Source organism: Carassius carassius, chromosome 23 (assembly GCF_963082965.1).
Source record: "Carassius carassius chromosome 23, fCarCar2.1, whole genome shotgun sequence".
Classification (NCBI taxonomy): Eukaryota; Metazoa; Chordata; class Actinopteri; order Cypriniformes; family Cyprinidae; genus Carassius; species Carassius carassius.
In genome coordinates this window covers 9,071,120-9,098,144 of record NC_081777.1, presented here as the reverse complement: position 1 = coordinate 9,098,144, position 27,025 = coordinate 9,071,120, and the positions used below count along the sequence as shown (strand labels likewise).

General features: G+C 35.7%; 1 protein-coding gene across 4 annotated transcripts in view; it reads left to right on the top strand.

Moving 5' to 3' along the window:
- Positions 1 to 27,025, top strand: part of LOC132101315 (unconventional myosin-Va-like) — a 68,685-nt gene that overhangs the window by 25,385 nt on the left and 16,275 nt on the right. For all 4 annotated transcript variants that reach the window (XM_059506178.1, XM_059506180.1, XM_059506181.1 and 1 more), the window contains exons 10-26: positions 1,084 to 1,349; positions 1,436 to 1,517; positions 1,633 to 1,773; positions 2,288 to 2,413; positions 9,716 to 9,799; positions 13,534 to 13,692; positions 13,823 to 13,920; positions 16,533 to 16,619; positions 16,717 to 16,825; positions 17,047 to 17,258; positions 17,662 to 17,818; positions 19,572 to 19,811; positions 23,878 to 24,126; positions 25,081 to 25,174; positions 26,073 to 26,221; positions 26,311 to 26,424; positions 26,602 to 26,739. In XM_059506178.1, the coding sequence (XP_059362161.1) occupies positions 1,084 to 1,349; positions 1,436 to 1,517; positions 1,633 to 1,773; positions 2,288 to 2,413; positions 9,716 to 9,799; positions 13,534 to 13,692; positions 13,823 to 13,920; positions 16,533 to 16,619; positions 16,717 to 16,825; positions 17,047 to 17,258; positions 17,662 to 17,818; positions 19,572 to 19,811; positions 23,878 to 24,126; positions 25,081 to 25,174; positions 26,073 to 26,221; positions 26,311 to 26,424; positions 26,602 to 26,739 (2,505 nt within the window). The remainder of the gene's footprint in view (positions 1 to 1,083; positions 1,350 to 1,435; positions 1,518 to 1,632; positions 1,774 to 2,287; positions 2,414 to 9,715; positions 9,800 to 13,533; positions 13,693 to 13,822; positions 13,921 to 16,532; positions 16,620 to 16,716; positions 16,826 to 17,046; positions 17,259 to 17,661; positions 17,819 to 19,571; positions 19,812 to 23,877; positions 24,127 to 25,080; positions 25,175 to 26,072; positions 26,222 to 26,310; positions 26,425 to 26,601; positions 26,740 to 27,025) is intronic.

The following is a 27,025-nucleotide window of genomic DNA, read 5'->3' as shown; positions in this document are numbered from 1 at the left end:
TATATATATATATATATATCAGTGCTGTCAAATAATTTATCACAATTAATCGCATCCAAAATAAGGGTTTTTGTTTAAGTAATATATGTGTGTGTACTGTAGATATTTATTATACATAATTGTATATTTATACATACAATTTACATGTATATTTATATAATTTATATTATGTATAAATATATTTAATATACAAAAATAACATATATTTTCTTAAATATATACAAGCATGTGTCTGTATTTATATGTAAATAATAAATATACACAGTACACACACATATATTATGTAAATAAAAACGTATTTTGGATGTGATTAATCGTTTGACAGCACAAAAAAAAAAACATAAAGGAGACTTGCTGTATAGTGTATATTGATTTACGTGTATGCATGCAGATGACATTGGATATAATGTGTATCCCAACTTTATATATAGTGTGTTAATACAGTTTACCTTTTTGCTACAACATTGTGGTTTATTTACATTTACATTTACATTTATTCATTTAGCAGACAAAGCAACTTACAGATGAGGACAGTGGAAGCAATCAAAAACAACAAAAAGAGCAATGATATATAAGTGCTATAACAAGTCTCAGTTAGGTTAACACAGTATACGTAGCATGGGATTTTAAATAATATAATAAAAAAATAATAATGAATAAATAAAAAGAAAAAAGAAAACCGATAGAATAAAAAAAGAATAGAGCAAGCTAGTGTTAGAGATCTTTTCACATACACACACACACACACACACACACACACACACACACACACACACACACACACACACACACACACACACACACATACAATTGCATAATAAATGAAAAGAAAATAGAATACAAAAAGATTAGAAAGGTAGTTAGATTTTTAAAGAATAGAATTAGAATAGTGAGTTTTAAAGTTAGAGGGTCAAATAAAGATGGAAGAGATTTTAAATAATTATATATTTAAAACTTGAATTGAACAAATTTGACAATTTATTAAATTTTTACATATACAGAAACATTTTTACCCAAATTCTCCAGAGTCTCCAATTTTAACATGTAGCAACGATGTAATTCTCTTTCTCTTTTTCCCTTCAGCCAAATAATGGTCACTTAAGTGTGTTTTGTGAATTGATGGGAGTGACATATCAAGACATGTCTCATTGGCTGTGTCATAAGAAGCTGAAGACGGCGACTGAGACATACATTAAGCCTGTTCCCAAACTACAGGCCATAAACTCCCGCGATGCTCTCGCCAAACATATCTACGCCAAACTCTTCAACTGGATCGTGGACCATGTGAATAAAGCGCTGCATTCTACGGTCAAACAGCACTCGTTCATTGGAGTCCTAGACATTTACGGGTACAGACTACATTTCCTCTGAAAGATCTTCAGTTCTAGATTTACAGAAGTGAATTGTGATGTTTTGTTTTATTTTATTTTTCCAGGTTTGAGACTTTTGAAATCAACAGTTTTGAACAGTTCTGTATTAATTATGCCAATGAGAAACTACAGCAACAGTTCAACATGGTGAGCCCATCTGAGCCACTCCACATGACACCAGATCTCGTCAGTTCATGTTTGATTATAAATTCTGACAGTAAATTGTGTTGTATCTTCTTTTCTCCTGTCTTCTTGCATGCAGCATGTGTTTAAGTTGGAGCAGGAAGAGTATATGAAAGAGCAGATCCCCTGGACTCTCATTGATTTCTATGATAATCAGCCATGTATCAACCTCATCGAGGCCAAGATGGGCATCCTGGACCTACTGGATGAAGAGTGCAAGGTATATCTTCACAATGTTATTGGCTTACTCAACATAGCTTTTTGCACAGATATGTGACAATTTGCAAATACAAATTTGTAAATTAATTAAATATGAGCGGTGCATGCACTTAATAAGTCAAACATGAGACTAGCATCAAAAAATCACTTATATAACTGGTATTTGTAAATTTAAATCCAGTATTTCTGTCATAACCATGTAATGTCAATAAACCAGGTACTTGATTGCATGCATAATGATTTTCAAATCTTTAAGTGTAATCTTAAATCTTCAGCGTGTGTGTGTGTGTGTATATATATATATATATATATATATATATATATATATATATATATATATATAGTATTGTTTTGTGTGTATCGTTGCTTTAAAAAGCATACTGACCCCAAACTTCTAAATGGTAGTGTACATTACAGTTACACAACACTGTATTTGTTTGTTTGTTTTTACAGTAATTGCATAATCCTGATTGAGACTTCATATAGTGTACTCCGTCTCTGTCTCTCTTTCTTAGATGCCGAAGGGCTCTGATGACTCCTGGGCTCAGAAACTGTATAACACTCATTTGAAGACGTGTGCACTTTTTGAAAAACCACGGATGTCCAATAAAGCTTTCATTATTCAGCACTTTGCAGATAAGGTATTCACACACACACCTCACACGTGGGCTGGATCAGCATTTCTGATCAACTGTGATATACACAGTGTATGATATTTCATATATCAATGTCTAAACAGAGACCTACTGTATTTCTGTTCCGTAAAACCTAATGAGCTGCCTCACACTTACTGCATCTCAGCAGTGCATAATCATTTCAACATATTAACAGATTAACAGCATTCACCGCTTGCATAAGTCACATGCCGCTGTGTCCCTGAAGTGTCCTAGACACTGAGAGTTAAGAGCTTTTTGCTATGTGACACAAGCTAAACTCAGCAGGAAATACTGACAATGCACTTTAAAACTATGTATACATTTTTTTTTTTTTGTAATATGAAGCAATATACAACCCGAATTCCGGAAAAGTTGGGACGTTTTTTAAATTTTAATAAAACGAAAACTAAAGGAATTTCAAATCACATGAGCCAATATTTTATTCACAATAGAACATAGATAACGTAGCAAATGTTTAAACTGAGAAATTTTACACTTTTATCCACTTAATTAGCTCATTTAAAATTTAATGCCTGCTACAGGTCTCAAAAAAGTTGGCACGGGGGCAACAAATGGCTAAAAAAGCAAGCAGTTTTGAAAAGATTCAGCTGGGAGAACATCTAGTGATTAATTAAGTTAATTGATATCAGGTCTGTAACATGATTAGCTATGAAAGCTTTGTCTTAGAGAAGCAGAGTCTCTCAGAAGTAAAGATGGGCAGAGGCTCTCCAATCTGTGAAAGACTGCGTAAAAAAATTGTGGAAAACTTTAAAAACAATGTTCCTCAGCATCAAATTGCAAAGGCTTTGCAAATCTCATCATCTACAGTGCATAACATCATCAAAAGATTCAGAGAAACTGGAGAAATCTCTGTGCGTAAGGGACAAGGCCGGAGACCTTTATTGGATGCCCGTGGTCTTCGGGCTCTCAGACGACACTGCATCACTCATCGGCATGATTGTGTCAATGACATTACTAAATGGGCCCAGGAATACTTTCAGAAACCACTGTTGGTAAACACAATCCGCCGTGCCATCAGCAGATGCCAACTAAAGCTCTGTCATGCAAAAGCCATATGTGAACATGGTCCACAAGCGCCGTCGTGTCCTGTGGGCCAAGGCTCATTTAAAATGGACTATTTCAAAGTGGAATAGTGTTTTATGGTCAGACGAGTCCAAATTTGACATTCTTGTTGGAAATCACGGACGCCGTGTCCTCCGGGCTAAAGAGGAGGGAGACCTTCCAGCATGTTATCAGCGTTCAGTTCAAAAGCCAGCATCTCTGATGGTATGGGGGTGCATAAGTGGATACAGTATGGGCAGCTTGCATGTTTTGGAAGGCTCTGTGAATGCTGAAAGGTATATAAAGGTTTTAGAGCAACATATGCTTCCCTCCAAACAACGTCTATTTCAGGGAAGGCCTTGTTTATTTCAGCAGGACAATGCAAAACCACATACTGCAGCTATAACAACAGCATGGCTTCGTCGTAGAAGAGTCCGGGTGCTAACCTGGCCTGCCTGCAGTCCAGATCTTTCACCTATAGAGAACATTTGGCGCATCATTAAACGAAAAATACGTCAAAGACGACCACGAACTCTTCAGCAGCTGGAAATCTATATAAGGCAAGAATGGGACCAAATTCCAACAGCAAAACTCCAGCAACTCATAGCCTCAATGCCCAGACGTCTTCAAACTGTTTTGAAAAGAAAAGGAGATGCTACACCATGGTAAACATGCCCCGTCCCAACTATTTTGAGACCTGTAGCAGAAATCAAAATTGAAATGAGCTCATTTTGTGCATAAAATTGTAAACTTTCTCAGTTTAAACATTTTCTATGTTATCTATGTTCTATTGTGAATAAAATATTGGCTCATGTGATTTGAAAGTCTTTTAGTTTTCATTTTATTAAAATTTAAAAAACGTCCCAACTTTTCCGGAATTCAGGTTGTACGATTGTGGAGCAATTTACTCATGCATTGTTAAAATTCATGCACAGTAACAGGTAGACAAATGCTTCCTGTTCAGTAAATCTGACTGAATCCAGGTGAGTTATTCAGTTAATTTGGAGAAAGATAACCATTTGAATATACATGTTATCCACCTCATATAAAATAGATCACAATATTTAAAGGGGTCATATGATGCTTTTTTAAAGATCATTATTTTGTGTATTTGATGGAATGGAATATGTTGACATGATTTAATATTCAAGAAACACATTATTTTTCAAATACTGTACATTATTGTAGGTCCTCTGTGGCCTAGGCCTCTCTCAAATGTGTTGTTTTCTACAAAGTCCCTCCTTCTGACAAGTGCAGTCTGCTCTGATTGGCCAACTGGCCCAGTACATTGTGATTGGCCGAACACAGCAATCACTCGTTGGAAATGTAACGCCCCTCTCCATATTTGCGAACTTCATCTTTCAAAATAAGTGTAAAGACAGTTAATAATGTCCTTAGTTTTAACATCAGTTCAAGACCGAAGGGGAACGGAGTTGTGTGACAGACACAGTGATGAAGATCATATGTGTTTGCAGTACACAAGCCACGGACAGTTAAGACAGCTGACTCCACTGTGTGACCGTCTCTCTTTCTCTCTCTCTTTCTCACACACACACACACACACACACACACGTGACTCCGCATTTGAACAGTCAATAGCAAATACTAATAACAAAACGTACATATATATAATGCATCTACTCTCGGAAGGTCTAATAAAGTGCTTTTGCTTTCGCCTAGATACACACAGAATCTCCCTGACATGTCTGCTTCAACACTAACTGCGGTTAGTGAAACCACTCCTTCTTTCTTTGCATGAACATTTGGGCGGCATTACGCAAATATTTCCACATAGTGATGTAGACATATGGGGGCGTGTTAGAACGAGCCACTTTGGGGGGGCGTGGCAGAGTCTTAACTTTGATAAAGAATATCTCTTTGGATTTGAGTCTTTAGTTTTTGCAACTTTACAGATCTTCTTCATTCACCAAGAGCTTGTAACACTCCAAAGAGAAAGGAGAAATTTAAATCGCGTCATATGAATCCTTTAAGTTTGTAATAACTCTGCGTAGGCTCTGTCAGATGGGCCACTGTTATATTGTATGTGAAACAGCCCTACCACTAAAAGACAAAAAACACTAATAGATATAAAATAGTTCTAAAAATTACATTAGAGTATAATTTTGTTAGCTTAGCAGCATGCTAACACCAGAAGTCGGGTCTTTGTATGACACAGCAACTGCTACATACGTCCTCGCATGAGCTCATGATGGCTACAGATCTGTTTTTAGAAGTGGTGTTCAATATCCGTTTGGAAGCACTGATGGAGAAGGGGGTGGGGGTAATGAGACACATTTAGAGTGTGTGATAGACATTCAGTAAACATACAGTGTTGAATCAGGGTTTGAGCATTAGTAGGTGCTTTCCCAAACATCCTCAGGGTTAAATCACTTCAGTCTCTAATCTGCATTACTAATATAAATGAAAGTCTGAATCATTTAAATGTAATAGAATACATAAAATAACATCATTTACGCCAGGTGGAAAACAGGGAGGCTAATGGAGCTCTTCGCTTTAATTTAAGTACAATGACTAATTGATCTCAGAGGTTTGTTCTGAAGTAAATCAGGTTACAAAAGTATAAATAAATCTTGGTAACACTTAACAGTACAATTCAGCTGATTACAGTTGTATAATCAGGTACTATATCATGATTTAGATTTTTTTGCAGCATTTAAGTTGGCAAAGAATTACATTTGTGATAATATTTTTTCCATATTATTTCATGTGTTTGAAATATATATAATGATTTTCACAAATTAATCATCTATAAAAACACTACAAAAGTCCATAAAAATAAGAATATATTGTTGATTTAACAATGTTAAAACCCTCTTGAGTCGATTAACGCGGATACGCGTTTTGAATCATTTTCTCCTGATAACCCCGAAAAGAACTTAAATTACACTTTCAGTTTTAATCGTACAGATAAGAGCAATACATCAATCGAATCTGTAAAGGGTCTACTTTTTTTTGGATACAGACATAACAACAAAACTTTGTGCACTTATAAAATAAAGATAACAAACAAGGTGTGCTGTTTGCAGCCTTTGTCTGCGCTGATCTTCTTTTACAAACACGTCATTTAAATGAACTGTAACAACGAAAATACATGAGAGAGATATCTATTGAAAGCTTGACATGTCTATCTAAACAAGTGCCGCCGAAAACAGATATTATGTGATAAAGTAATCCATATGAAAACAACGCGATGTCTGTTTTTCATGTCTCCCTTCATTATATCTAATGTGACCACGCCCCCGCGCTGAACGCGCTATTCAGATTCAAACTGAAGCGCGCGGCTTGAATACGCCCATAACAGAAGAAAACGCAGCCAGACTGTTCTTCAAGTTCTTTTTATTTTACTGTTTGCTTCGCGATGAGAGGAATAAGACATAAATCACCCCAAAAAGATGTCATGTGGTTGAGGATTTGAGAAATGGATTTCCTTTATTCAGCAGAGATCATAAACATGAGTAAGTCTCTTTTTATTTATTTATATACTTGTACTAGTTTTCACATAACGTGTAAACATTTTACTAGTTAGACTTTTTCCAAAGACTTTTTCCAAACTATAATTCCTGACTAAATGTATAATCAAGTGAAACATTATGAAGTTTCAATAACAATATACAATATTATACCATTCAAAAGCTTGATGTAAATAATATAAATGTAACAAATAGATAACTGTAACAAATGTAAAAACAATGCTTTTCTTTCAATTTATTCCCCCTAAAAACCCAGAAAAATATTCTCAGCTCTTTTCAACATTAATAATAATGATAATAATAATAACAATAAATGTTTTTTTTTTTTTTTGTAGAAAATAAGATTGTTAAAATGATTTCTGAAGGATTGTGTGACTGGAGTAAGGATGCCAAACAATTTGTTTGAAAGTCAGCTTTGATTGTTTCTAATAAACTGTTTAACTGCTCCCCCAAGTGGATATTAAATTATGTTGTGGGATAATTAAATATATTCTTAATAAACTACAAACATAAAATTATATACTTTTATATTGTTCTCACATTCTTTCTTGTAACTCCTCACTCACAGTGGCACAGATGACTGAAAGGCTCATTATGGAGCTCATTATGCAGGCCTTTGTCTTCTCAGGTGTAAATCACAATGATATTCATGATAGTTGATGCCTACTCGCATATGACTTTTACCAACAAAAAGTGTCTTAGAAAATTTAAATCAATATATTGTTTTCTGTGAGTGAGTAAACAAGATGATTTTCACATCATTTAGAAAGAAAAATTCTAGTCTACAAGCTCCAGTTCTCAAAAATCCCGGGAACCATTGTTCTTTATGTGTTTTTTTGCCTTATTCAAGTGTTTTAACATTTTTAGTTTTTCACTAACCACACATAATATTTTTTTTCTCAAAAACACAATCATGTACATACATGCATTTCACATATTATTACAACCAAGTTTGTGCTGATTACAGTGAGATTAGACTTTACCCATTTAGATATTTATAAGAAACTGAAAAAAGCACAAATGTCAGGGCATGACAAAACTTCTCGAAGCCCCAAAAATACCCTTAGACTCCAGAGGGTTAAAGGGGTCATATGATGTTGCTAAAAAGGGCTCTATGCCCTGCCTTTCTGAAATGCGTGTATTGTTTTTTTACAAAGCTCATCTTTGTGAAAAGCGAGGTGCACGCTGATTGGCCAGTTACTCAGTGAGTTGTGATTGGCCGAATTCCTCAGGCATGTGACAGAGATGTTACGCACCATACTGTGATGCTGTGTTCCGGAGCGACAAGACAAAAACATTAAAACCAGTTATAAACGAGGCATTTGTTGCATCCAGAGGGGACATAATTAATGATTATAATGACATACTGTCTTTCTACGAGTTGCGTTTCATTGCGTATTGCGCTGCATATCGCGCTTTGTAAACATGTCTGCATTTGTGATCGGAGAAACGATAAACAACAAGCGCTACTCTACACTGCTCGAAACTCATGTTTGAATCATCAATGGCAAATCCTTTACATATAAAAACGTACTTACAGACTGTGAGTCAGAAGTAGAAGACTGTCCTTGGAACTGCTCCACTTTATAGAAACAGTCACCGGCACTGTAGGCTACTCTAACAGGAAACAGTCCTTGTCCTCTGTAAAATGCGCTGATTGAACAGTTCTGGAACAGTGTTGTAATAAAGCTGATTTCTAGTTGTGTCCTCTTTTGGAAGGCCAAAGAAAGTAGTTTCACTTTTACAACAAAACACACACTGTCTCTACAACATGGCACTGGTGGCAACAGCGAGAATAAAAGTTACTCCTTTCTTTGTGTGAACATTTGGGCATTATTCAAATCTTCCCACATAATGATGTAGACTTGGGGTTGTGTTAGAGTGGTTGACTCTTAACTTTTATAAAGAATATCTCTTATGATTTTATACTTTAGTCTTTGCAACTTCACAGATCTTCTTTATGCACCAAAAGCTTGTAACACTCCAAAGAAGGACAAATTTTAATCACATCATATGACCCCTTTAATGTTTTATTCAGTCCTATACTTGAAATGTAAAATTGTATTAATATATGTAGAAGTTAACATTAACCTAGGTTAACAAATGGTGTAAACTGCATTATTGTTCATTTCTATTTCATATCAGTCAGCTATGTTGACTGACTAAATCTTATATCAATAATAAAAAAAAAAACAGTAGGTATAAAACCTTATTGTAAAGCTTTTCTCAAATTTTACAATATAAAGACTTGGGCAAAATGTAAGAAGAATAGAGTAGTATTTATTATTGTTGTTGTTTGCTTTCCTTCTAATTACTATGGAAGCCCATTTCTGCCACTGAATAGCAAAATAAATAAAAGGTAATTGTTACTTTTTAATCTCACAATTCTGACTTTTTTAAGAATTTCATAATACAAACTCACAATTCTCCCTTTTTTTCTCAGAATAGTGGGATATAAACTTGCAATTGCGAGAAATAAAGTAAAAATTGCAAGATGAAAACTCACTATTCTGACTTTTTTTGCTCACACGTGTGAGTTTGTATCTTACAATTCTGACTTTTTTTGCTCAAAATTGTGAGATATAAACTTTATAACACAACAAGTTATAAATTCCAATCCTGAAGTGGAAAACGACTGATGTGTTCTCAGAATTGCGAGTTTATTCAGATACCAGTTCATGGATTTTCTTTCTTATAGGATAACCTCACATGTCTGTCTGTCTGTGTCTGTCAGGTGGAGTATCAGTGTGATGGCTTTCTGGAGAAGAATAAAGACACAGTGAATGAGGAGCAGATACATGTTCTGAAGGCCAGTAAGGTGAGTGAATATCTGTCAGTCTGATGTCGCCATTGGTCAATTTTCACAGAAAAATAATGCCCTTAACAACAAAACAAAATCAAGGCAGTGCAATTCAGTTTACTGGCATTCTTTTCCCATTGTATGTTTGTCGCATTGTGTAGCTAGTGCAGGCACTTGATTTTCTTCTTTTTATTACAAATATCATGTATAAACTGATTCTATAAGCTTATGAACAAGGGCTGCACTGATTAGGTAAAAAATGCACAGGAAGGGTCAAATTGTCTTTGTAATGTAACTTGACATTAGGAGGTCTTGGTGAAGTTATTTCCTGTACGGTGAGACAAACAAACCTTCAGTGTTGGCTGAAGCCAGGGTGTTTTCGTCCAAGATTTTTGACCTTAAATGAGGCTTAATGTCTGAGAAGGTTAATGGAAGGATGCCATCTGCTGGTCAAGGTGCAGTAGTGCAGTCCACACCCACAGTTCCAACATGATATCTGCCAAACTCATTGGAGTATATGTTCATATTTCTAGTTGTTTGGATTCTGACATATCCTTGTCCTGTCCTAGGTCACTGCAGTCTTGACTCATAGTATCTATAGATCAGAGCTGTTTTGAAGCTCTAGCATGACTCAGCAGCTCTGTGCTCTGACTGCTCTTTAATGAGGCAGGTTCAGACAGAACACCACTGCATACCCTGCCTGTTATGAAATCAGTCCTCATGCCATCAGCTGTGCCTTCAGGGCCAGGGGTGTGTTTTGTGGATTTTTCAGGAGGGTATTCATTCAAACATATTTGGTAATCGAGACACAGGCAAGGCAGCCGAATGTATGCTGAATAAAAGCCTCCACAGATCATAGTTTCCCAACCTCTTACAACTTATGGCCACATTATGTGTTGCACTAAAAAAATATCAAACTGTAAAATCATAACATTTTGATATAAACCATGGCACTAAATTATTTCAGTATTTATTTGCCATGGTGTTTACTTGGTCCTCCAATGTATATCCTAGAATGCTAATTTATTTTTGACCTTTTTCAAGTTATGCTTAACTCGAATATATTTAAAAATGAAATCTCTGAAAATAATAAATAAAATGGCTCATAAACTAGCACAAAGACGTGGAAATTAATGAACTGAAATGATCAGAATCCAATACTTATATTCCCTAAAATGATTTGATAATGTGAGTGGACTTTAAGTGGATTTTGCTTCTTGTAAAATCGTTTTCTTCTGTATTTGGGGGTTTCTGAATGCTGTCTGATGCTTTGTCTCCTCAGCGTGAGGCAGTAAATGTGTGTGGTAAGAGTAAACACATGCTGTACTAATCCAGACTGCCTGAGAATAATAATAATGCCTCAAACTGAGTCAAGTCAACTATTATTTAAAAAGTTATTAACAATTCATATCAGTAATAGGCTCGGCTCTCTGTTGCTTATCCAGATCAGTCTGTTAGTGATTAATCCAAATCCTTCATTTCACTTGTTCCACAGGTCTGGTTTTATCATATTCATTTTGCTTTACATTCATATCATTGATCATTGCGTCTGTTCATATCATCATGTGTGTATTTGCTTACCATCTATCATGTATACATTTATATTTTCATACGAGTTAGAAATAAAGCCAGGCACCAGCTAAAAATATTTTTTATTTTTTTATTCGATTTCAAAATTATTTAGCATTAATTTGGCCTTTATACATTTTTTTGATAATGTGGACTTAGCCTTAGTGGAATTCTGTTTAGACAGTTCAGTCATAGGTTCGGAATTTAGAAAACAAGCTAAATCTAGTTTATTAAATAGGAGCCGAGATAAGAATATGCTTCAGAGCTGGTGTCTGTTCACCTAGTACATTATATACATCTGTCTGATGTATCTGTGTTTTCTGCATTTGTTAATTCTGTTTCTATTTTCTCATCGTGTCATGTTGTCTATGTGCTGTTTGTGAACATGACAACCTGTACCCCTGCAGAAGGTAAAATTTAGCTCTGTCTCTTAAGCGCTCTCTCTCTCTCTCCAAAATTACTGCTGTCCTGCTATATGAAAATTAAGATTGGATGCATGTTGGATTGGATGTGTGTGTGTATGAGGTGTGTGTGTGTGTGTATTAGCATGTTCAGTCTCTTGCTTTCTGCTGTGCAGGACACAAACTCAGCACTGCATTGACTCTATAGGAAAATAAATCCCGCTTCAGCTCTAGAGCCTCCAAACACCATCCAAACAAACTCAACCACCCCATCAAAATGAAACATCTGTTTGACTGTTTGCTGGACTGTCATTTTAGTACTTATTGTTAAAAAGACAGTTAACCTAGAAATAAATATTCTGTCATTATTTACTAAAAGTCTTTGTTAAACCTTTAATTTTTTTGGGAAAAATGCTGTTTCTGTAAAATTAGGTTGTAAACATCTGTCCACAAAATGATGGAATTTGCATTCCCAAATGCAAAATAAATGTGTACACTGTGCCACACTTTACTCTGAGACAAGCTTTACACCACTGATTAAATTAAATGTCAGGCTTCTAGTTTGATTGACAGATGCTTTGCTAAAGAAAAACACAATGTTGGGAATCTTGTGAAGTGTATAAATATTTTTGATGAAATTTAGGTAATTAATGGGAAACACTGAAAAATAACAACATTTAAGTTTAGAACAATCTGATGGGCAATAAATAATGACAGAATTTTCATTTTAAGGTGAACTGTTCTTAAAAATTCAACAGTTGAAGACATCGATATGTACTACACATAGACCAAAAAGTTCAGGCTTAACACAGAGTTGGAGTTTGTTTGTTTGCTGCGAGTTGGGATTTGATGTTTAAATTGTCGGTCCCATAAAGACTCTTATTTTATGCTTAGGCTGCATGCTGCTTAGTACCAGCACTAGCGTCCCTTAGTGCTCTTGGCATTCCAGGGACATTATTTGAGCACATAGACTTTTCTGTTAATTACTATCCCACTTAATATAATTTGTTTGTCTTGATGTGCATTATTCTTAATTATAACAAAATTGCTTAGTGTTATTTTCTATGTGGTTAATCTGAAATAAAAGTGATTCTTTGAGTGCAGACATTTAATTCAGGTAAAAAAGGCCACAACACCTTGCTAAGTTTTGGGAGTGATAAATGCTCCAGTGTCTCATGCCTGTAAAAAAGCATGAATGCTAACCGTTTAACACAGTTAAATTTTATTTACCTGAATTGTTCTGGAGTGAAATCCTGGCTCAGCTGCATTCAGAGCCATTGTAAAATACTCTATAAACACATACCTGTGACATCATTACCTCAGTATTATTGTGTTTGTACATGTATTTTATGAAACATTGCCAGGTAAATGTAGTTACCGGCCATTTTATAACAGCAATCCTGTGAAGCCATAGTTTACAGCATTTTTATAAAGCTAAGGGTATTTCAGTCACAGTCACATTTACCATTGCTCTGTGCAATTTTGTGGGTGGAATGCAGTTATTCTAACAGGAATTTACATGATCAGGAGTTTTGCGTTAGAGCAGAAAAATTCCCACTGTAAACCATGGCTTTTTGGACTTATAGCTTTAGTAAAATGCAGTTGCCATTTCCATAAACAACTAAATGTATAGAACAGGGTTAAGAACTCTTGTGACAACTGGATTTAATTGTAGCTTAAGTAAAATAACATAGAGTTTAATTGTCAAAATGTGCCTCTGGTTGATCATCTGAACACTTGTCGTGGCATGTATGTTAAGTCTGCCTTGGCTGTAATTCTCAGTTTGACCTGCTGGTGGAACTGTTCCGGGATGAGGAGAAAGCCAAAAGTCCGACCGGTGCTGCTCCTGCTACAGGAGGACGCACTCGCCTCAGCGTCAAACCAGACAAGAACAAAGCTGGCCAAGCCAGCAAAGAACACAAGAAGACAGTCGGACTGCAGGTGAAAGACTGCTCTCGTCTTAACTTATTTTCACTTGTACTGAATATCTTTATGATTTGTATTTTTGGATTAAGTAAACTGATAAGGACCAACAGTGGATGAGAATGTGTCCATTTCTTTTTCTCTGTAGTTCCGTAACTCTCTGCAGCTGCTGATGGAGACACTGAATGCGACTACACCACATTACGTCCGCTGCATCAAACCCAACGATTACAAATATGCCTTCACGTCAGTTCTTCTACTGTTTTTAATTGAACTATCTGTGTTTCTCTCTCTCTCTCTTTCTCTAAGCATACACATGCTGTGATCACAAGTTGAGATTCGCTGATCTTTTTTAATTGTCAGTTTTCTAATATGTAGATTAGGCCTGCCCTCAAAGAATACCGTATTTTCCGCACTATAAAGCTCACCGGATTATAAGGCGAACCTTCAATGAATGGCCTATTTTAGAACTGTTTTCATATATAGGGTGTACCAGATTCTAAGGCACATTGAATAGAAGATACTGCAGTCAAACGTTTGACTGGGTTTGCGTTATGCATCCACTAGATGGAGCTGTGCTAAAGGGAATGTCAACATTTTGACAGAGCACCTTGATCCATATGTAAGGTGCTCCGGATTATAAGGCATTTAAGTGCGCCTTATAGTGCGGAAAATACGGTAGTTGGGTAAGTGATTTTCCTGTTAAAGGGGTTAGTTCGCCAAATTTGCAAAATTATGTCATTAATAACTTACCCTCATGTTGTTCCAAACCCGTAAGACCTCCGTTTATTTTTGGAACACAGTTTAAGATATTTTAGATTTAGTAAGAGAGCTCTGATTCACCAAAAGAATCAGTTCGGTTCAGACGCTCTGTGTGTCTGTTTGCTTCACGCTGAATCACACATGCGGAGTATCATCAGCTCCTCGCTTCTCCAATCGGACACGACTGACAGAAACGGTTCTTGACTCTTGAACGAGTCATTATCTGGCTCGGCTCGGTTTTCATCTTCAGTTCTCTCTTCACAGCAGTTCAGTCAGTGTACTGTTTGAGTAAATGAATTACTCCGGGATATTGGTTTGTTTTAACTCAGAGGGAGTGTCAGCCACATTAAAAAAGTTAACAGCTTAAGTCATTTGTGGATTAATGCGTATTGGAGACGCGAACCGTTTAAAACGATTCAGTTCGATTTGGTGAACTGTTTCAAAAAGATCCGGTTACATCGAATGTTTCGTTAGCGAACCGGATATGACAAACTGCTTTGTTTTGAACTGTCTTACAACAGACACGGAAGAGAAGACAATGCTGAATAAAGTGGTAGTTTTTGCTATTTTTGGACCAAAATGTATTTTCGATGCTTCAAAAAATTCAAACTGACCCTCTGATGTCACATGGACTACTTTGATGATGTTTTTATTACCTTTCTGGACATGGACAGCATACCGTACACACAGTTTCAATGGAGGAAATGAGAGCTCTCGGACTGAATCTAAAATATCTTAAACTGTGTTCTGAAGATAAATGGAGGTCTTACTGGTTTGGAACGACATGAGGGTGAGTTATTAATGACATAATTTTCATTTTTCGGTGAACTATCCCTTTAAGGAGACGTAGCAAAAAAAAAAAACAATTAAGAGATGCTGTAATTATAGACATTCAACTTGCTGGGCCAGCTGACCAATCACGGCACACTCGGTTTTTATCAGAATGCGAGCTTTAAAAACCCTTAACGGTCACCATCCCACCTGTGGGAAGCTTGGCGTTTCTTTGTTGTTGTTGTCTCTATCAGATCTTTTAGTAATCATCAAATTATATATCATTTGAAAGCTTAGAAACCTAACATTCATCTTGTGAAAACCATTTTGAAATCGGACATTGCATTACTATGGAAATGGTACTTTAAGATATTTTAGCGGTCTCCCCCCCCTTAGGGGGGTGTGTTGAGTGTCATATTACAAAATGTATTATGGTCTTTTAGAATCAAACCATTGACAAAACAAGACATATCATTGGAAAGGTCTGAGTCTCAGGATTCCAACGAAATAATATTGACAGTGAAATCTAGACATTTGAGACAGAAAAATTCATTATAGCAATTTAGTGGAGTTTGAATGCACTCGGTGGCTGTTTCTGATAAAATCTCTATAAATGAACTAAATAAAATCTCACAGGACCTATTTTTTTTTCATATCAACTTCAAATTTGGAAAATAACTTATTTAGACATATGGCTTTAATTTTATACCAATTTTAGAATAAAACCTGTTACATAAAATATTTATTATATATAAAATAAAATTAGTATAGTGCATTTGCTTTACAGTAAATTTAAACTTCTGTAACTTCTGATACCAACTTCTGATACCAACTTTAGGTTCATAAATTACAACAATTAAGTTAGTATACATACTTTGATTATTACAAGTTATTTCAAGTAAAGATTTTTTAATGGTTTCAGTTATAAAGATAACGATAAAGATATAGTTCTAAAAATCATCAATATTAAAGAATAGAAGAGTCGTGTGGACTCTATGTATCACTATAACGGAATAACTTTCAGAACAATTTTTTTTCCAGCTGATCAACAATAAAAACATTGACACCCAATCAGATTCCATCTAGCTGTCATGAGCTGTGTATAGTTATTGTTCTTGGTGTGAACAGGACTTTAGAATGTAGCAAACAAGTACTGTTGGTCCACCTCATACACACACCATTGGTTGAGTCAAGGTGGAATTCTTTAATTTGTCTCAGTTGACTCTGTTTTGAACTATTTTATAACAGTAGCCTTTGCAGAATTGATGGTGAGCTATTAGGAACACAGTGTTGCGAGGCTGATACCTGATTTCTGCCATTAATAGGTTTGACCCCAAGAGAGCAGTACAGCAACTGCGTGCATGTGGAGTTTTGGAAACAATCCGCATCTCTGCAGCTGGTTTCCCATCTAGGTACTGTGAAGTTCTTTACATTACCATACTGCACTCCCTTTTGTCAAACACTACCTGACTGTATATTTGTGTTTGTGTGACTGCTTTTGCTTGTCAGGTGGACATATCAGGAGTTCTTTAGCAGGTATCGTGTCCTGATGAAACAAAAAGATGTTTTGACAGACAGGAAGATGACCTGTAAGAATGTTCTGGAGAAACTGGTGCAGGTACAACAAGCCAATCAAGTCATCTCATGAAATCATACTGGTACTCTGGATAGACTTTGTGCAAAGACCATAATATAACAAGCTCTTAAACTAAAACTACTCAGACACTTAGCAAACAGCAGAATGCCAGAATTTGGGACTATTCACATTTTCTGTAGGAAATTTAGTTGAAAGTAAAGTTTGACTGATGAATAATGATAACTTCTTTGTCCTCCTAATAGGATCCAGATAAGTACCAGTTTGGCAAGACCAAGATCTTTTTCCGCGCCGGGCAGGTTGCGTATTTGGAGAAACTGCGTGCAGATAAGCTGCGTGCTGCCTGTATCCGCATCCAGAAGACTATCCGCTGCTGGCTGGCACGCAAGAAGTACCTGCGCATGAAATATGCTGCCACAACCATCCAGAGATACGTCCGTGGATACCAGGCCCGCTGGTGAGGGGGAGGGGACTAATCCCCTAGTGGGTGGGGCCTGGCTAAGGTTCTGAAAAATATTAAAGAAGTTGGTCTTTCTTTTGGCACGATTTACTCATTGCATATCTCTAAATGGTGGAATTGTGAGTAATGTAGATTTGCAGAATCCTTAGAATGTAGTTTTTGACCAAGAATTACTCTGTTAGACATAATTCTTTTGAAAAACAGTTTGAAAAAATGTGAACCTTGGCGCTCAGACAGCATATCCACCTTTTCAGGGTTTGTAGGTTATTGGTAAAAATCAGTTTCCCTGCTGAGAAGCTCAAAGGGATTTTAATTTCCGGAACCAAACTTTTGCACTGTTTTAAGTGAGAAGGTGCGCAAGTACAGTAGTAACCTCTGAGCTGTTCTTTCTTCCCTACAGTCTTGCGAAATTCCTGCGTCGCACACGTGCTGCGATCATCATTCAGAAGTACCAGCGCATGTATGTCCAGAGAACGTGTTACAAACGCAAGCAGGCTGCCGCTCTGGCCATGCAGTGCATCCTCAGGGCGTACATGGCCAGACAGCTGTACAAAGCGGTGAGGAGGAAACCATACATACTAATACACTCTTTTTACATTTAAATTATATTGGCAGTAGGGATGTTCATTTCGGTTATTTTTCCTAATCGACATCCGACGCTCATCAACCGATTATTATTATTATATTATATTAACCGTTAACCAAAAAAGTTTATTTTAAATTAGAATTGAATTAAATTAGAATGGATAAATGTCGGTGACCCGTTAAAAAGGCCTATATGATAAATATATTTTACTCAAATAATAAATTAAGAGAATTAACAAAATATGTGCAACAAGTATCCTAGTATGCAGAGTGTCGGTTCGTAGAAGATGGCAGAAAGCGGCATCCTATTTTTAATTTTTTTTTGGCTTATTTTAAGCATAAAGATTTGTTTTTATTGTTAATGTACAATAATAAAGGCAAACCATTTACAATTCAGATTATCTTTTTGACTAAAAGGAGTAGTTGCTTTCACTGGGGAAAAAATAGTGATTCCACTGACGCAGCATGCACACACAGTTAAGCTTTGCTACTTTGACAGTGCAGCCTGTTCATTATCATAATAAAATACCGTCAGTCAAACATAAAAAAAAACACTGCTCAGTTTAAATTTGTAGTAAAACCTGTGCCGTTAAGTGTTATCACTGTACCGCCGTGATGTTATGCAAAACATTTTGTTTTACATGGATATTGAAACCCAATACGGAAATGTTTGATTTTGTGTCAAATGAGAGACCCAACATTGGTTTCAGTTTCGTTTTAGCCTAAATTAATTCGTTTTGGCTTGTCGTTATGTTGCTATGACTTATTATATTTTTAATTCTTGTTCTTTTCTAAATACTGTTAATTGAAAGTATTTTTGTAGAGTGAGGGTAACTAAAATAGCCTAGCTATGTTTACAGTGTTTATTAGGGTATAATGTTTGTAAAAATTTTCCGCGTAGGTGGAAAATTCAAAATTATTTTTGAATGAAGTAATAAAACGTTGCTTAGTTTTTTTTCTCTCTCTCTAAAAACACCTTTTTTTAAATATGCGTAGCATATGCCTTTTTTTAACCATGCAGCAAGCCTATTTAAATATTTTGATAAATTCCTGAAAATAAATAAATTAATAACTTTTTTAACTATTTAACTGATTGTATTTATCGATAAAAATTCTTAACAGCCGGTTAACGGTTTACCTGTTAAGATGAACATCCCTAATTGACAGCAGTCAAAAACACATGACTCTACTCTTCTGGTCTCATTACTGCATTTTTACATGCATCTTTTTTTGTATTTCCAATTTAGTTCTGATCTTAACATTTAAAGGAACACTGACACAGGTTACATACAGGGTAAAATATGATGCTGGCGGGGTGGTTTATAATTAACACACTGGAAACAAGTGAATTATTTCAGGCATGAGACACATGACCAGTGAAAGCTGCTAACTGCACCCCTAGAGAACTGAATGGTGTTAAAGGTACAGTCATCCAAGGAGCAGGATGTCCCAGTGTAGGGACTGTCCCACTGACTGACCGCACCAGCTGCGGCTGTATTATTACTCTCCTCTCTTTTCCTGCCGTTAGAGCTCTGTTGATCAGCAGTGGATTATCGAGGCAGGATGTGTAATATCTGCAAATTAAAAAGGCAGAAGGTGTGAGAGGAAAAAAGCGATTTGAAAACACTCACTGGACTGATCTCTACTTTGCATGCATTCTTCTTCTTAGCTCTTGTGTGTATTTTCTTTTTCCTGTTCATCATGTGTTGTTGTGTGTTTGTTTAGCTTCTGCGTGAGCATAAGGCCATCATCATTCAGAAGATGGTCCGAGGCTGGTTGGCGCGGCAGTGGTACAAGCGGTCGCTCAAAGCCATCGTTTACCTGCAGTGCTGCATCCGGCGAATGCGAGCCAAGCGAGAACTCAAGAAGCTCAAGATCGAAGCCCGGTCGGTGGAACACTTCAAGAAACTCAACATCGGCATGGAGAACAAGATCATGCAACTGCAGCGCAGGATAGACGAACAGGTACCGCACTTCACACTAAGATGCTGTGGCTTGTTGTGCCTCATTAAAAAGATCTGTCAGTATTGGTATCTCAGTTTATGGAAGAGAAACAGGTTGCAAGCATGCAGTGTTAACTTGATTCCTTTAGAATGAATCAGAATCTGTTAGCAGGACATGATCACATCATCTAGATCTTGGCTTCCCTGGGCAGGATCTTTGTGTATATGTATGTAGCTGTCGGTATAATACTTGATTTGAAAGACAAAGTGTAATTGTTACAGTATGTAGGTGCAATGTAAATTCAAATGAGTTGTGCAGTGGGATTCAAAAGTCTAAATCCACATTGAAAACATGCTTTTGGAATTGAAAAATGCAAAACAGCAAATATAAATGAGAAAGAAATATTTAAGATTTATTGCTTAGATTCCCCAAAATGATACTTAAGTCCAAAAAATCCTTTGTATATTTCTTTTATATATACATTGAAAAACACATGCTTGTTTTGTGTTTGCATATGTGTTTTATGTTTTGATACATCAGGCTTTTATAGCTTGCATATTATAATATAGTGAGAACATTTAGCTCACACATGAGGAGGGGGAAAAAGAAACACATCTAATTTAAAGGCCCAAACTGGGCAAAATAATGCAATTTGGTCAGATGTTTTTATGTATATGGCTAAAAATTAAGATGAATTGCTGATCGATTATTGTATAGCAGAGTAGTTACATTAAATGCATAGTTGTCATTTTACAATAATATGTCTTAGTAATATGTAATATGTGCACCTAGTTTTGTGAGCAGAGCTCTGTGGTTTTTATTGTGGGAGGCCAACACAGTACAATGATGATTGAGAGATAAATAAAAAATAAATGTTACTCAAAAGCATGTTCAAGCCTGTATCAAATATCATGTTATACTTGTGTTTGACCATGACTTTTCAATCAACTAAACCTAACTTTCTTTGATCAAGGAAATGTGGTAACACTTTAGAAAACTGTTTCTTACTTACTACATAACTAATAAGGAATTATTGAAGAACTAACAGGTAATTTTTCATTAACACTTAACTCACTACTGTTAACTACTAAGGAAGATATGTTAATTAATCAGTATGTAATACAATTTTATGATTGTGTTAATTAACAGATAGCTAATCAATAACTAATGAATTCTGTCATACCTACTGAAGAACTACTATTAATTATCTACTAGTTAGGGTTCAAGAAAAATAACAATGAAGTAACTACGAATTAACAGTTATACACAATTTCATTGAATTGTGCACAGCAAAAAAATCTGAGTGAAATTAACTCTGCTGGGAGTACATGTGAGACCACACTCAAGAGTGTGAAAGTGTTAAAATAGGAGTGTTAAATTAACACTGAAGCAGAGTTAAAGTTAATGAGATAATTAAGTGATTAATTGAGGGATGATTGACCATTATTGATGAGACCTGATGTTAACATGCAGAATCAACAAAGATGAAAATCAATATTTTTATGGTGTCACCATTATGGTGGTCATTGTTTGCTTTAGTTGGGCTCTTGACCCCTAAAATGTTAAAGTCAGATTTTAATTGGCTGTTATAACTGAGTTATAAAACTGATGGACAAGCAAAGACTATAGTTATTGCTGAATTATTGAGTTAAAGTTGTTGATTATTGCAGCCCTATGATTCTTCAACAAAGCATTTCCAGCATTTTAAATACAATCTGAGGAATTTCTTAAAAGTTGTTTGTTCAACAGTGTTTCAAAAGAGTCTTTCAGTTATACATTCGAACATCAAGAATCAACCTATGAATCTCAACAATGGTGAAAATCAAAATAACATGTTGCAGTGCATTCTGGGTGCCACCTATCAAAATTCATCCATGGCTCCCATGATGCATTGCGTCATGAATAAATTATTAGCTGAATTGTTTCAGTAATTTCCTTTATTCTTCTGCTACTATTTTTGTTTTTTATGTTACTTTTAGTAGTTTGTTTTCTTATGTTTAGAGATGTTCTGTTTTTCTTAATATGCTGTTTGTCACCGTTGTTGAGATTCCTACACTAAATTTTGATGTATGTGTGTGCCTAAAACAAGGTTTTTTTATTATCAGAGCAACTTTCAAGAAATCCTCTTAATTAGTGGGTACTGTACAATCACAGGGTTGTTATAATCAATGAGGTCAATCAAATCTGTTTAAGCTTTAATTGAGTCTGGTGATTCAGGTCAAATGCTCATGTTTCGATTCTTTCTTGTCTGTTTGTTACACTACATTTGTAACCACCAAACCAAATCTGACTTTAAAAATGTAAGGCTCAAGAGCCCAACTAAACCAAACACTGACCACTATAATGGTGACATAAAAATATTGATTTTCATCTTTGTTGATTCTGCATGTTAACATCAGGTCTCATCAATAATGGTCAATCATCCCTCAATTAATCACTTAATTATCTCATTAACTTTAACTCAGCTTCAGTGTTAATTTAACACTCCTATTTTAACACTTTCACAGTCTTGAGTGTGGTCTCACATGTACTCCCAGCAGAGTTAATTTCACTCTGGATTGTTTGCTGTGTAACCCTTTCATATAAAAGTTATTAGCAGTTGTAGTAGTATACAAATGCAATATTAATAAATGCAATACATTTTACAGAGGTTTTGCCTGTGTAGTGAATTGTTTTGTGAGTGTGTTTTGTAAGAAATCAGCTTCCAGTAGGAATCCTACCACAACTCCAGTGCCTTGCTATAATTACCTTCGTTTTTATGTTTTATATATAGTACTGTATGTGTGCCTCATCAGCATATACCACATTACCATTAATTCAATTTCTTAATGTAAGGCAAAGCTTGAGGAAAAGTGAAAATACAGTTAACCAATTAGTAATTAATAAGAATTATCAAATAATTCTGCAGGAATTATTTCGAACCTGAAACATTAGGCCTATTCTAAAGTGAAAATATTGGGAACCCATTAGTAATTAATAAAGAATTATTAGATAATTCCTCAATAATTACTTAGAACCTAAAACAGTATTCTAAAGTGAAAATATAGGGAACCCATTAGTAATTAATAAATAATTATCAAATAATTCAGCCGGACTTATTTCGAACCTGAAACAGCAGGCCTATTCTAAAGTGAAATTATAGTGAACCCTTTAGTAATTAATAAATAATTATCAGATAATTCATATTTTATTCAATTTTAACATGCATACTGCCCACATTTAAACTAATTTAACACACATTTTATATTCAAAACTTAAACATTTAGAAGCAAACAAAATGCATATTTCATTTCCATTATAGGCTAATAAGTGGACTTTAACAAAGTTGCTACTGTAGTAGTACTTTGTACTTGTCCTTTTACTCAAGTAACTTTGAAAATGAACAGGCCTACTTATAATTATACTGGAGTAATATTTTATTGGGGTGTCTGTACTTTTACTCAAGTACTTGATTTGTGGGCCACAGCCTGATTATTATAGTGATTATTTGCGTATAACTGTTCATTAGTAGTTATTTCATAGTTATTTTTCTTGAACCTTAACTAGTAGATAATTAATAGTAGTTCTTCAGGAGGTATGATAGAATATATTAGTTATTGATTAGCTAACTGTTACTTAACACAATCATAAAATTATATTACATACTGATTAGTTAACACATCTTCCTTAGTAGTTAACAGTAGTGAGTTAAGTCTTAATGAATAATCACCTGTTAGTTCTTCAATGAATCCTTATTAGTTATGCAGTAAGTAAGAAACAGTATTCTAAAGTGTTACCGGAAATGTTAATCTTGAAATATAACTAAATATATAAAAGTTATCTTATGTACTTTATACATAAGATTACTTTATAAAAATAAGTAAACCTTTCGCAGAACAACAACCTGAAAGTGAACTTTTTTTTTTTAAAGAAAGATGCTTAAAATGACGTTTTACATACTAAAAAGAATGAACTGTCAATCAGAGTGCAGAAGGTTTCGATTCTGTTTTTTAGGCCTTAGTAACTGTTGTATCAAATGCAGTATGATGCCCTAGGCTTTGTAGGGTTAAATACAATTGATTGATGTTCTGTTTTGCTTTCACTCTAGAACAAGGAGAACCGTGGTCTCAGCGAGCGTTTGAACAGTTTAGAGGTCAGCCATGCTGCAGAGTCGGAGCGTCTGCGTGTAGAATTGACGCGTCTGCGAGGGGCAGAAGAGGACGCCAAAAACAACGCCAACAAAGTTACGTCTCTTCTGGAAGAGGTGGAGCGACTGCGCAAAGACCTGCAGAACACACAGAAGGAGAAGAAAGCAATCGAGGACTGGGCACGAACCTACCAGGATGAGATGGAACAGGTGCTATTAGTTAGATATGTAGCAGACGTGATGTGCCTGCACTGGTGCGGGCTTCACAAAGCTCTTTACAAAAAGTCGGGGGCGATTCACGAATCAGTTTGTTTGTGTCATTGAAAAAAAATATAAAAATGAACAGATTTATTTATTCAATGAGTCATCACCCAGTTATGTTCCTAAGAAGGCAATTCATTTGAACAGGGAACTGATTCGCTGATGCATTAGAGTCATCTCCCATTGGTGTTCCTTTAAAGATGGTCCATTTGAAAGGTTCATTTCAGTGAACTGACTGAGTCAGTCAGTTCATTTGAATGGCTCATATCGACAGAGTCAAAAAATGATTAATTAAATTTTCCACACACATTCCTGGTTCTAATGCACAAAAGTTCTCTCATACTACTTTGCAAAATCTTTGAACATAACAGAATCATTTCTAAGAACCCGTTCCAATTTATTAGTGTGGGACTCGTACAGTAAATGTGTTTTCGATATGTGTGTTGAGTGTTCATACAAAACCTCACTAAACATGTGGCATTACATTATCAAATTTCCACAGCAGATCCCCCAAAAAAGTAAAGTTAGACCCATAGGTTACCATCACTCCCTTGCTTTTAGACAGTCCTCCTAGATTGTAAAACCCTCTAAAGACACAGATATACTGTGTCTCCATATTCAGGGATTAGAGAGACCTACACACTGTCTTAAACCTGGGAAAAGAAAGGATCTGTTCATTGACACAGGTGAGAGAGATAGAGACTAGAGCTCAGCTTAAATGTTAGATGTAGTTGTAGTTTTAGGGTGGTAGAGGACTAGAACGATTCACAAAGCCACAATAAACACAGTACTGGGTGTGTGTTGTTGTGTATATAATATCATATTTCTCAGCAGTTAAAACAATGTTCCTGGGTCATTATTTAATATGTCATAATGATTATGTTTGTGAAATGTTTCTAACAGATGATCTCAGAGCTAAAGGAGCAAAACCACCTGCTGAAGAACGAGAAAAACGACCTGAACCGACTGATCCAAGAACAGAGCCAGCAATGGAAAGGTAATTTATTTATTTTTTTCACAAAACTCACTATGTTATAAATAATATTAAAACAACAGTGGAATATATTGCTCATTAAATTGCCCCTATTATGGGTAATGAAACGTTCATATTTTGGTTTTGGGAGTCCCTAGTAGCAGGTTGACATGCATGCAAGGTAAAAAAAAAACACTTATATTGTCTTACAATATTGTCTTACTTGCTCAACGGTTCCCAAATGATTCGTTCAACGATTAATTTTTCCAATTTTTCCCTCCTTTACGTGATTGGTCCGATTGGTCTCATTTTAATTTCAACTTGCCTGCAATGTCTAATAAAGTAGCATTTGTTAGCGCAGTGCTGCTTTGTGAACAGCTTTACCGGAGAAACCGCTATTTTTACCGCTCCAAAAGCGACACCTAGTGGCAAAGAAAAGAATTAGCATTTTCATTCAGTCCAATGCGAAAAGTCCATCAAGTGGCCGTGTAATATGTTAATGTTTCATGTTGACATCAACCTTAAAAAAGGCTTGGGATTAGTTTTAAAAATGACTGATTTCAATGATTCAGAGTCGACTTTCTTTTGAGAGACAATAACTTTATAAACATGGTGCACTTTCAGATTTAAAACTTTGCAGAAAGTTTTCATTCACTTAGAGCTGTGTTACACACTGCATGAAAAGTCATTTTCAAAAATCCATAATAGGACTTTAATATACTGTCTGATGCCCAGACCAACTCAGATCTGAAACAAAAAAAAACAATATAATATAAACATTTTCTGTCAATTTCTTGCTCGTCCCAGTCCTGTTACAATGTCAATATTGTGTCAGATGACTGAGTAATTCAATATTGGTTGACTGCGCTGTGGGAATGTGTGTCAGTGGTGTACATATAATATGTATCTGTGTGTTTTGCAGAGAAAATGCAGAGGGCACTGAAGGAGGAAACCGAGCAGTTGGAAAACGATTTAAACGAGGAACGTTCACGCTACCAGAACCTTCTTACCGAACACCTCCGACTAGAGGAGAAATACGACGATTTGAAAGAGGAGATCACACTTGCTGTAGTGAGTTTGCACTTATTCAGGGATTGTAAATCTTCAGTTGGGTTTTCTGAATGACTACTCAAATAGCATATCTTTTTTTTTTTTTCTAGAATGTACCAAAACCTGGTCACAGACGCACAGACTCCACACACAGCAGCAACGAATCAGAATGTACCTACAATTCAGAGTTTGCAGAGTCCGAGGACGGGACCCGCGGAGGGGAGGTGAGATTAGAATTTGGAATATCATTCAAATCTTTCACATTATACTGTATCTATGTCTATGATAGAATTTAAATTCCACTACTTTGTTTGACTCTTTCAAAGATCATAAATATAAAAGTGACATAAAATAGCATATATTGCATGTGTAATTATGGGATGAGTTTCATCTATCTTCAGGACGCTATCAAGGGGATACTGGATATGTCCTTGTTCCTAAAGCTGCAGAAGAGAGTATCCGAGCTGGAGCAAGAGAAACAGTCACTACAGAACGAACTCGATCGGAGAGAAGAGCAGTTTCAGCGGGCTAGAGCTAGGGTATACACACACACACACACACACACACACACACACGTTTACAGTATTTACTTTTTAATTGATGATGTTGCATCTGTTTTTATTTGAAGTTAAATGCAGAGCCAGCCCAAGCCTTTATGGGGCCCTAAGCAGATTTTATTTGGGGGCCCCTCATTGTCGCCAGTACAACTGATTATTGTCAATGCTTGATTATTCAAACACTTATAAATCTAACTCCCCCATTATCAGTTTTATTCGTTGTAGCTGTGTTGCTTACATCACACCAATGTTTTTACCCTTCTGTGAT